Source organism: Festucalex cinctus, chromosome 7 (assembly GCF_051991245.1).
Source record: "Festucalex cinctus isolate MCC-2025b chromosome 7, RoL_Fcin_1.0, whole genome shotgun sequence".
NCBI lineage: Eukaryota > Metazoa > Chordata > Actinopteri > Syngnathiformes > Syngnathidae > Festucalex > Festucalex cinctus.
The window spans coordinates 6,100,486-6,112,499 of record NC_135417.1 but is presented as its reverse complement, the minus strand read 5'-3'; the positions used below and the strand labels follow the sequence as shown (position 1 = coordinate 6,112,499).

General features: G+C 52.6%; 1 protein-coding gene across 4 annotated transcripts; it reads left to right on the top strand.

The window, feature by feature from the left end:
• Positions 1–116: 116 nt before the first annotated feature.
• On the top strand, positions 117–11,998 carry gon4lb (gon-4 like b). Of its 4 annotated transcripts, none has more exons than XM_077527781.1 (29): positions 117–174; positions 1,108–1,200; positions 1,268–1,383; positions 1,487–1,561; positions 1,645–1,695; positions 1,770–1,808; positions 1,887–1,985; positions 2,068–2,136; positions 2,200–2,316; positions 2,655–2,877; positions 3,043–3,144; positions 3,487–3,527; positions 3,620–3,711; positions 3,951–4,155; positions 4,246–4,332; positions 4,754–4,934; positions 5,021–5,171; positions 5,522–5,672; positions 5,745–5,861; positions 6,713–7,336; positions 7,407–7,662; positions 7,802–7,932; positions 8,156–8,350; positions 9,321–9,464; positions 9,552–9,857; positions 9,932–10,015; positions 10,732–11,012; positions 11,090–11,192; positions 11,267–11,998. In XM_077527781.1, exons 2-29 carry the CDS (start codon positions 1,113–1,115, stop codon positions 11,378–11,380), a joined length of 4,242 nt encoding a protein of 1,413 aa, XP_077383907.1. In that variant the 5' UTR covers positions 117–174; positions 1,108–1,112; the 3' UTR covers positions 11,381–11,998. The 4 variants fall into 4 exon arrangements, with proteins under 4 accessions (XP_077383907.1, XP_077383906.1, XP_077383905.1 ...); XM_077527780.1 differs by lacking the exon at positions 117–174 and adding an exon at positions 183–321 and having other exon boundaries at positions 1,055–1,200; XM_077527779.1 differs by lacking the exon at positions 117–174 and adding an exon at positions 192–321.
• The last annotated feature ends 16 nt before the right edge of the window (positions 11,999–12,014 follow it).

Here is a 12,014-nt window from a genome sequence, read left to right as displayed (position 1 = left end):
GTCGAGAAATGATGATGTAATAATGAATGAACCAAACACGTCCATCACACGTTTCATGTTTGTTTTTGGTGGTTCCTCCTGGTCGGCTTCCATTAATGGACCGATGCTGCATTCGAGGGAGGCGAGAATTTCGGACGTTTTCGATCTCCGACCCCACCGGCCGGAAGGCTGCACGTGAGCGCCCTTTTCAACTGGAAGGTCCGAGTCGCGAAGTCGGGAGATGGGGAGAGGTGGGGTACGATGAGCCAACTTCGATATAACGGAAACCGTCACTTGCCTTCGGGCCCGGTTGACGTGGGTTCACTTGGGAGACCATGTTGTGTAAGTGAGTGGAGAAAAAAAGAAGAAAACATTTGAAACAGATATTTATCTTTTGAATTGAATGATTCTATTCGTTTAGTTACTCGAAATATGTTCACGTGGCACAACATGATTTGTCCTAACTGTGTGAAGATATCTCGATGAAATGTTTTTAAGGTTCGTTTATTGATATAAAGAAAATTATGACGAACGTTTTTATTGCTTCCATTCGCCTGGCACGCTTTGAGATTCATTTGGGTGGTTTGTCACCTCCTTCCTCGAATGGAACGTAGCATCAAATAAATCCGTGCCTCCGAGTCGGCAGGTGGCGACATATCGCTGCTCCTGCGATCCGATTGCCGCCATTGGAGCGGAAGCTGGCGTGTTATTGGCGGAAGTGAAGGCTAGCTAGCTTGATGCAGATAAGCTCGTAACAAACATGACACGGCGAATTAACTTTCCCCATTTGAGTGTTTTACTACGTCCTTGAGCTTTTAAAACAGACATTTATTCAACAATATGGGATTTATAAGCGCAGTGGCATTTGATTTGCATCGCTTTCGTCGAGACTGTCGCGAATGATCCAAATTCGTGAATGGAGCCACTTTTACTGAGTGAACAAAACGTCCTAAATTAAGTTTAATTGCTCAAGTCAATGCAAGAACCACCAATATTTGTAGTTGATCTCCGTTTAGATGGCTGTGAACAATCGTCATCACGGAATAGCTTTTTGTGTGTGTGTTCATGTCGATAGATGGAGGGTCTATAAATAAGTATCGAGTCTCTATTTTGTAATAATTTCATCAGCGAGGATGCATCAAGACGATGCAGACGAGGAGGAGGAGACTTTGTTGAAATTAACAAGCGCTGGACTGGAAGATGAGCGGAGACCTTTGTCAGGTGACTGAGAATGTGACATCATGTGACGTCATGACCATCACCTGATGATTTCTGCCATGTTGCTCAGGTAGGACGCACATGGCGGAGTCCAGTGAAGACGAGCTGGGCCGACTGGACATTGATCTGGACAGGAAGTCCAGAAGACACAACTTGACGTCCGGCAACGTGCGCACCATCTTGCACGTCAGTTGCACGCACACATGCACACGCTCGGACGGGCCGGCGGATGGTGCCGGCAGTTTTCTTGACAATTTGTCTGCGCTTTGCCTTGCGCTGTTTTTTGCAGGAGGTGATCACTCATGAGCGCGTGGTGGACATGATGAAAGCCGCCATCCGGGCCACGCGGGACCTGCCCCTGTTTGTAGGTCACCAACATGGATCGGTTTGCGCGTCTATCACGTGATGACGGTGACGTGATTGACGTGATCTTGTGCTTTGTGGCAGGAGCCCAAGATGACACGCTCGAGATTGAAGAGGGTCATGCAGCAGGGACAGGTGAGCCATTAGCCATTCTTTATCATCATCTTCATCATCCGCTTCACAATCTGTCCTTGTGTGTTGCTGTCCAGTGTCCCAACTGGGCTTTGTCGGCAGAGCAGAGTTTGCCGGTAAGAGTGGAGGGCACGTCCGTCATTTCGGCAGGCCCGGTTGGACGCTGACGCCGTCTGCCGCCTTTTGTCTTTAAGCATCCACAGTTTGTGGACATCCATCTGGACGCTGACGAAGACTCGTCTGATGAAGAGTACTGTCCCGAAGATGAAGACGACGACGACACGGCCGAAGAGGTCAACTTTGCGAAATTCGTTTTCAGCCCGCAACCGCCGCCGCCACTTGATGTTTTCTTGTTGCTACTTTGCGCTCACGCAGACTTTGCTCAGCGACGGTGACATCATTTCGCCTACCAAAGGCCAAGACCGGGACTCCAGCTGCTCCCAGGTAACCTTTGACCTCATTATTGGCGCGCAGTTGGCATGAGCTCTGTCGCCGTTCGTTTGTTAGGACCGTTCGATGGCCGGCGCCGCTCAGCCCTCCGACGCCGGCGCTCCCTCCTTCCTGGAACGGCTGAACGCAGTGGAGGAGGAGCTCGACTGCGGCGCCGCCTACACAACCTTGCCGGTAATTGTCTTCATTGTGTCTGCAAAACAGGAAACCGAAAAGACGATCTTTTGATCGGAATGGTGATGCCGTGATGCTAACTTTGCATCATCGCCTCACTTCAAATAAACCAAATTGTTGAATCGCCGAGCGTGACGTCATCAGAAGTCACTTTCGGCTTTCAAATTGTCGAAGGTTCGAAAGGTTGATTTGTTAAGGGACATTGGTGCAGTTTTGCACATCTGGGAAAGTTTTCAAAAATTTCTGGGGGAAAAAAAAAAAAAAAACCTCAGCAAGCTTTAAAAGAAAAAAGGCTGAAATTGTTTTATTTGTCAGCCATCTTGTATTTGTGCGTGCAGTCTCACAGGACCGAGGAGGAGGAGGAGGACAAAGGCTCCGGCGGTTTGGCCTTGCGCACGCGTTCCAAACTTCGCCTGGTCAACGTGCCCCTGGAGCAGCTGGAGGCGGAGCTTCTGGCTCCCGACATCACGGCCGACATGTACGAGCAGAGCCCCGCCCGCAAGAAGGAAGACCGCCACTGGGCGCGCTGGCTGCACGGACTCATGCGGGCCGACAACGAAGGTCAGCCAAAGAGCGACGCTCAAAGCCGGTCTGGGGCAAACACGCCAAAACCCCCGTCACAGGAAGTCCTGTCAGGCCGCGGACGCGTTCCTACTCCAACATCAAAGTCAAACAAATGAGCAATCAGGGAAGCCAAGGTGAAACTTTTCTGTTTGGTTTGCGCAGAAGAAGCCGACGACGACGACGACCCGGAGTACAACTTCCTGGACGACCTGGACGAACCCGACCTGGAGGACTACCGCACAGACCGCGCCGTTCAGATCACCAGTACGTGCGCCTTCCTTTGTGATCCTCTTTTTGCCGATTCGTTCATCTCCGGGTGCGGGATTTTCGCTAGTGGGCGGGACTAACGAAGAGCTGACCTGCTGCAGCTCCATTACAAAAGTCCCTTGTTGAATTGAATCCACTTTTTGTTAGCGGAAGCAAAACAAAAGCAAATCCCTTTTGAAAGCGCTATATAAATAAAGATGACTTGACTTGTGTACACTTGATCAAATGCGCATTTCGGTTGACGGAATTGGCAAAAGCCACCAAACGGGGGTCCTGTGTGGCGGAAGACTTGACGTGCGTTTTGAATATCATTTTTGCCGGCTCGTCTTCTTTTTCCAGAGCGAGAGGTCAACGAGCTGCTGGAGGAGCTCTTTGGCACGGTACGGCGACTTGCTGGTGCCGTCTGCTCACACACTGAAGTCGGCAAAGTCCGGCCCTCGCAGTTTATGTGCTTTGCCGTACGTGCGTGCAGCTCCAGGATCAGCAGCCAGCTGAGGAAGAGGAGGAGGAAGATGGTCGGGAGCAAGAGGCCGGCCCCAAATTCAATGTCCCTCAACCTTTGTGGTAAGACGGCGCCGCTTGACTTTTGCGTCCTCCTGTCGGGACGTGCCGGCAAAGATGTGCCGGTGGCGTTTGGGTTGGGAGGAAGAACAAAACTGCTCTCTCGCTCACTCACTCCTTCACTCGAGGCCCAGAAGGAGATATGAGCTGGAGAGGAAACATTCTTGCAATCGCTCACTGGTTTCGGCTTTGTCGGCCGGCCGCGTCCCATTTGCTCTTGTCGCCTTTTTTTCCCGCTGTAGTTTGGAGCCGGCTCTTGCCGGCGCGGTGCTGAGCACGCAGAGGCGAGCGCTGCGCCAACAGTTGCCGGCGCCGCACAGACGAGCCCTGCAGGACACCACCAACCGTCCGTGGCCTCCGCCGCCGGCCCACGCCCCCTGGTTGCTTCCCGGCCCGCTCTGCCCCAACTCCGCCCACAAACTGCAACTGCAGCAGCAAATGCAGCAGGTACGTTCGCCCGCCGCCTCACTCGCTCATCGCTCGCTCGCCGTCTTCTTCATTTCGCCAACATGCTCTTCGTCTGCTGCCGTTTTTCAGCACGTGCAGCTTCTGACTCAGGTCCACCTGCTGAGTCGCGGCGTCGACGTCCTCAAACACGAAGCGTCGGTCACCAAACACTTCCTGGTCAGTCAAGCTCCTCCCACCTGACTTGACTCAATCAGTCAAATGACTTTGGCACATTTTGCTGAAATGAAGACAAATTTCCGCTTGGTGAGATGTTGTAGTTGGATTTGATTGACGCCTTGGCAAAAGTGGGCGTGGCCGCCAAATTTCAAACAGCCTTCTTTCAATAAGCGAGGAATCAGAAGGAATCATCCAAATCTGCCGTTGGGTTTTCATCAGTCGTTTTGACAGAAATTCACTTTTGAGTCATAAAAGGAACATGCACGACTTTTCATGACATAAACCAAAAATACGTGTCAATTAGAACGCAAGCTCCGTCCATTTATTTGGCCTCCTCCATTGAACTTGGAAGGCAACCGAATAGTGTTTGTTCGCCTCACGTCCGCCGGGAAAGTCAAGACGGATGTCCCGTGCGTTGCAGGAGGAGCTGCAGCGTTTTGCCGTGCGTCAGGAGCAGCTGTTGCGCGTGTCGTGGTTCCGTGCGTGCAACCTGCAGGGAGCGCTGGACCTCCTTGGCGAGATGGAGCGCCGAGCGGACCGCCCTCCGCCGCCGCCGACCGCTTCCAGGCGCTGGCTCCCCGCCATGTCTTCCACCAGCAGCGGTGAGAACGCGTGTTGACTGATGCTCGTCGTCTGTCGGTCGGTGGCGCGGCGTCTTGCTGACACACGCGCCCTTGGTGTCCCTTAGGCCACGCCTTCCCCGTCTTGCCCTCTGACGCCGCCTGGCTGCTGGCCACGCGCAGCGTCTTCCTCTACCCAGAACTACTTCCTGTTTGCAGCCTGGACCCTTCGCAGCACAAACGACCTCATCGCAGCATCTTCACCACCGGAGAAGACGGGTAGGTCAACAAATCCACGGACGCGCTCCACAACTACTCTGCTGCTTCTTACGTGGGCGGGGTCACACTCCTCAGCCAAGGGTTTTTCCTGTGTACAAAATTAGGAGGCGGCCACCTCCAGCCTGAGCAACTGATATCGCTCAACGCAGCGTTGGTCTCCAGCGGTGTTGAATGAGCTTGACAGCAACGGATTTGAAGTGCATTTGCAGCGTTCCGCCATTATTGGGGCGCTATATCAATAGCAGTGCACCGGAAAAACCCAAAGCAACTACCGAAGAAGAAACGGCTTTTTTTTTTTTTTTTTTAAACTTTATTGTACCGAGCACCACGTGATGTCAAATGTGTTTCAGTCTGATCGTTTTAGGTCTGAAGCACTTTTCGGGGGCCGTCCATCCGGAGCATTTGATCAGCTGCCACCTGCTGTGCAAGAGCGCCTGGAAGTTGAGCAAACACGTGCGAGACATGAGCAGCCCCAGAGCGCCGCCGGAAAACGTACTCAAGGTGAAGACGCCGGAGCGCCCGCCCAGGTGTGACCGAACCTGACGCAAGTTGACCTCTCGCCGCCCTCCGCAGAGGTTCCTGGCCCGCCAGCTGGACGCACCCCAGCCACTGGCCTGTGCGCCGGTGCAAGCTGAAGACAGGCGCCCCCCGGTGGACAGGGACGCCGCCACCATGCCCAAATGGCTCAAGGTGCGAAAGATGCTGCTGTTCTCTTGACTCATTGATCATTTGTAGCAGTAAAACGTTCAGATATTGTCCACAATGAATTTGGCAACTTCATTCTTTTCCATGTAGAATTTAGAGCTTTCAAAAGTAATTTTCCCACTTGCTGTCAACTGAAGATGACGTCACCTGTGCTGAGGAAATCAGTAATGACCAATCATGGCTCAGTTTGCTGACCAAAGCCAGAAAACAGCTGAGCCATGATTGGTCATTCCCTACTTCCTCAGCACAGGTGATGTCATCTTCAGTTGACAACAAGTGGGAAATTTAGTTTTTAAAGTTGTCAACTGTACAAGAATAATAATGAAGTTATCAAATTCATTCTGGACAAAATATGAACTTTTAACTGCTGAAAATGGTTGAATGAGTTCAAGTAGTGGTTAGCTGTTGTCTTGTCAAGCAGCCGTCCAGCAATCGGCCACAAAATGACATCTGCATGCAAAACAACACAACAGGTTCTAATCATCCAGTAGACAAAATTCCATTTCGTCATTTCGCACATTTTCAACCATTTGATTTTCAAAATGATGATTCATCAAAATCGTGCCATTTATTGACCAGCCCTCGTTAAAGGAAATCCATATGAAAGTGATATGACATTCATTGATCCATTTTCAGCAGTAAGAAGTGAATATTTAGTCTCGAATGAATTTGAGAACGGCATTATTTGTCATAACATTTTGCAATCTGCTGTCCACTAAAAATGACGAATCCCTCTCAGCTGAAGGCGAGCGTTTGTGAAAAGATGATGTCATGCATTTCATGTTGCTGGCTAAGTCGTCATCGTCGTCGTTGTCATCGTGATGGTGTGGTTGCAGAACAGTCGCGAGAGCATCCAGAAGTGGCGAGTGGCCGGCATCTACCCGGCCTTCCTCCCCGCGGGCTGCAACCTGAGACTTTTCCCGTCGCGCCCGGTCAAGGCCTCGTGCCGACCCGCCGCCAGACGACTTTTCACCCTGGCCCACAATGCATCTCTGCAGCCTATCTACCCGGCAGAAAGGACGGCCCGGCCGCTCCTGGCCGATGTGAGCGCTGCCGCGCCGGCGCCGCTTGAAGCCGCCTACTTCTTCCTTCCCGGCGGCGCCGCGCCTCCGCTCGTCCCGCCTCCCCTCGCACCTGCACAGCGGCCGGGCGATGCGCACGAAGGACACGGGCGGGACGAGAAGCGGGACGCGGCCCAGGAAGGACGAGCAGACCGAGAGGAGCCGGCAGGACAGGAAGGAGGACGAAGGGAGGAAGAGGAGCGGGGAGCAGAGGAGGAAGGACCAGGTGAGGGGGAGGAGCAAGGAGACGGCGAGAAGGATGAAGATCAAGAAAAGGAGGAGGACGACGACGAAGACTTTGATGAGCTGACGCAGGATGAAGACGAGGAGGAGGAGGAAGAGGAGGAGGCCCTGTCGTCGGCGTCGGAAGAGTCGCTTCTGTCCATCCCCGAACTGCAGGTAACTTTCGCATTCCGCCTGCCCACCCAGCCGCCGACCTTTGACCTAACCCTAACCCTGCCCCCCTCAGGAGACCATGAAGCAGCTGGCCCGGCTGGCGTCCAGGAGGAGGCCGGACGCCGACGCCGAGTCGGAGGAAGAACACTCGCCGGGCTCGCAGGAGGACGAGGACGAGGAGGAGGAAGAGGAGGCGGCGCCCAAAGGAGATGAGGCCGGCGAGAGGACGGCGCCAGCCACCGTGTCGGAAGACGACGACGCCGTCGCCAACGCCGGCGAGGAGGAAACAGCCCGAGGAGGACGAAGAGGAGGAGGGAAACGAGGAAGAGGTTGGACTTTCTTTTCCATCATGAACGCTCGACATCCGAGTTGCAAATCAGGTCAAAGCTTGTTTGAATTTGGAAACAAGTTGTGGATTTGTCAGGACTGTCTTTTCCTTTTTTTTTTTTTTTTTTTTGTTGTTTTCAGGCCGAGCGCGACGATGTCGTCACAGGAGAGACGAGAGCAAAGTGCGTCTGCTGTACGATGACAACATGCTGGAGAACGACCCGCAGCGACAAAGCAAAGATGCCGCCTTTGCTCACAGCTACCTCAACAGGGTGAGGCGGCCACATTTGGAGGCGGACCTTCAAATGTGGCGACATTTTCTTCGCTTTGCTTGACGTTGTCTGACACCACAAAAAAGAAGGAACGAGCAGAAAATGCAGCAGATGAAAGCAAGTAAACGTTTTCATGTTGACGTCGTTGCGCTGCCAGCAATTGACTGCTCGACTCCGCCCACTTTCTTTGCATCCCTCACGCTGGCGCTTGTTTTCCGTTCAGGTTCGGGAGGCGCTGCGCGACGTCCCGGACAAGATGGAGGAGTTTGTGTCGCTGCTGAAGGAGCTGGAGCGGCTGGACGGACAGGAAGTGGTGCGCGTCTTCCGCAAGCTGCGATGCATCCTGGGAAAGCGCACCGAACTCACCTGCGACTTTGCCGCCTTCCTGCATCCCGAGCAGGCGCTCGAGTGTGGACTGGTAAGAAGGACGGCGGCGAGGCGAGCAGCGCTCGCTTTTCCCGCATACGCTCCAAAACAAAAGTTGCTCATCTTTATGCGTGTTGTGAGTCACAACACGCAGAATTCATTTTGAAATGACTGCCGAACAGCGCGGCAGTTGATCAAATCTTTGCCGTGGCGTGGCAGGAAGTCCGGATTGACCTCCTCCGTCGAGAACCGATACTTTGGTACCAAGTCGATCCCAATATTCTGAAAATGTGACGATACTGCCTTTCTACAACACCCGAAGTACCGTTGGTACCGAGGCGGCAGATCTGGCCGCGTCTTTTGTGTTGTTTTGGGGGGGTAAATGAGCGCTTATCTGGCAACCCACGCAACGTCTGATGACGTCGCGTGACTACTCTGCCGCTAACAACAGTTAGCGTGCAACATGGCAGTAGCCCGCACATCTGCGTCGTCTTCAACTGCAGCGGCAGCTGCCCTTCAATTAGTTGAGAAAAACAAACGCCAAAAGTCGCGTATGGAAGTACTTTGGATTTGAGGTTGATGCGCAGGGATTAATAATCGATCCTCAAAGAGTTCAAGGTGAGTGCATTTGAATTCCTGTGTTATCATTGTTGCCCATATTAATAACGTTAGTATGATGACACCACACTAAATGAAGCCAAGTAACGTTAGCATTATGTTCAGCCTCATCTGTCCCGCATAATAAAGTTAGGTCATGTTGCCAGGCGACTAATTTACTGAATCACCTAAAGTAGAATTAAAAAACCCTCAAATAATATATCCAATTATTTTGTTTGTTTGTGTGTGTGGGTGTGTGTGCGCGCGTGTGTGTGAGGCAACGTGCTGCAACTGGCTGGGAAATAAGCACACTATGAACTTTTTATTTTTTTATTTTTTAATGCTACATGCACTGTGATGCATTTGAATTGGGAGACGAGCGCTTCACCCACTGAGCCGTTGAATGAATTTTTTCCTGTGTGCAGTTTGAAGAGCAACAAGCGTTCGAGCGCAGTCGGCGCTTCCTGCGCCAACTGGAGATCACGTTTGGCGACAATCCGTCTCACTACAGTAAGATCATCAAGGCCCTGCAGCCCGGACCGCACCTCAGCACCGCTGGCATCGATGAGGTACATCGTATGCCCGCCGCCGCCGCCGCACGTGGCATCCGCTCGCTCGCTCGCGCTCAACGCTGCTCGCTTGTCTGCTGCCGGCAGCTCAAAGCTCAAATGGCCGCCCTGCTCAAAGGGCACCCGCATCTGCAAGCCGAGTTCTGGGTCTTTTTCGATGAGCTCCGCCCACCGCCGGCTCGCCCGGGACAATTTGAAGAAGCTCATTGGCCGGAGGAGGGCGGGGGCGGAGCAGAGGGAGGTGAGGCCGGAGGCCGGACGAGCGCAGGCGGGGCCGACGGCGCTTTTGAGGAAGTCACCTTGCCGGACGTGGACGAGGACGACGGACACAAGATGGACGCCGCCTTGAGCCGGCGACAGAGGAGGAAGCTCCGCCCGCGCGCCGCCGGCCAGGTGCGAACGGACGGCCAAGCGTCGCGACATCTGCCTCCGCTCACTCACTCGCTCCATTTGCTTTCTTTTATCAGGGATCCGATTGGCCGTGCCTGTGTCACCGCGCCAAGAGCCGCGCGCACCGTCAGAGAGGATGTGCTCGTTGCCACGGCAACAAGGTGCGCCGGCAATTGGTTAACAAGAATGTTCTATGGCCACTAGCAATATGACACCCACTGACCTGTATATATGGCTGGATAGATTCTAGTCTAGCCCATACATGCCCGTGCAAGCTGTTGAAGTCACAGGGCGGCCATCTTGCTCCTCCCACCTCACCAGTAGACTCTTGAATCAACTACACGCTATACATACAGTCAAATGAAATATATACGGCTCGGAGGCACTTAGTAGAAGGCCACAGGTGGGGTGGAAAGTTTGTGCCAGGGTGCTCACTTGTTTTTTAACAAGTTAAATAAAAAAAAAAAAGTAGACGGTATGTGCTGCTTTGAAGAGCCCCTTTTTCTTTTATTGCTCCAATTTATTGATCCAATATTGGATTTGGAACAGGCATCTTTTGTTCAATTACACTTATAATTCTTAAATAAAAAAAATATAGTTTATAAGTTTCCTTCTGCACTAAACATCATGAAGCATATCATTTCTACATGTATTTCATGCAAGTTGTAAAATGACTGAAGTCCTCTTGTTTATGTTTAACAAATTGAAAACAGCATAAATGATGCTGTCTGAATTGTTGTCCAATTTGGATCCTGTAAATGTATCGGATGGAGAAACGTTTCTTGGGATGAGCAATATGGCCGCCTCGCAACCTCAAAAGTCTCGGCCTATCAGCTGTCCAGCCGTGTATAGATTAGTGATGACACTTCCTGTCCAGGGCTCAGGGGGCGTGTCCAGAGCCATGAAGAGTCTGGAGCCGCTGTACGCTCAGATAGGCGTCGGCGCGCCGTCGTGGGAGCGCTCGTTGCCGTCGGCCGACGACGAAGCGGACGACGGCGACAAGGTGGAGTCGCCGCCTCCCAAGAGGAAAAGGGAAGAGGAGCTCCGCCCTCCCTCCCCGGCCTCCTGCGCGCCACCCGCAACTGCGGCCGACATCCCCGTGTGCGCCAAGAATATGTCGGTGACGCCAAGTGGGGAGAAGGTCATCCTGTGGACCCGGTACGCCATCGGTTTGCACCAACGCCGCTGCCGACCGACCGGACGCGTTCAATAAGCTGCGGCGTCTTGTTTTTCAGGGAAGCGGATCGTGTGATTTTGACCACATGCCGGCAGGAAGGAGCCAATCAGAACACCTTCCAGGGCATCTCGGCTCAACTCGGCAACAAGACTCCCGGCGAGGTGATTGGCCGTCGGCGGGCGCGGGCGGAGCCCCGCCACAACGCGCTGATGTTCCTCTTGTGCTTTTGTTGCAGGTTTCCCGCCGCTTTCGGGATTTAATGCGCCTTTTTCAGAGCGCGGCCCGTCACGCCGGCTCAGATGATGAGGCTCCGCCCACCGAGCTTGAGGCCAACGACCAGAACGACTGATCTTTTTCAGATGGAATCGCTTACGAGGAAATAAGCTCGCTCTCGGTTGTAATGTCGGATGAGAGTAAAACTGCTGTCAAACCAGCGGATGAATTTTGGTTTCGTCTTTTGACTGGTCGTCCTACGAGCAACTTTGACATTTTCCAATCCTTCCTCCAATCGGACTCGTTCCATTTCGGAATTTTCCTAGTTGGCTTTTGAGATGCTGCATAGCGCTTCCTCACTCTTGGATGATGATCCATTTTGGCTTCCATCTTAAAGACTGACGTCATTTCCTTTCACTGCTGTGCAGTTGACAGATGGAGAAAAACTTTTGTGTGTGGAGGAAATCAAGAATTTCTTGAGTATCAGTTAAAAAACAAAACATTTTGCCGTTTGTTCCAAGGTTGGCCCTTGTTCATCCCACCCTGTTGACTGGGGGCCTCAACGAGTCGCCGACAACACTTTCCGTCAGTCAAGAAAGTGGGTGTGGCTTGCCAGGCTGTCTTCTTGAAAACTTGTCTTAAAACACTTTTTTATTTGATGGCTTTCGACTCACCATTGAACTGTTTAGTTTTGGTGTGGTGTAGAAATAAAGTGTGTTGCCAACTGTTGTTGTTGGCACGCAGTGATATGCAACATTTCATCCAAAATC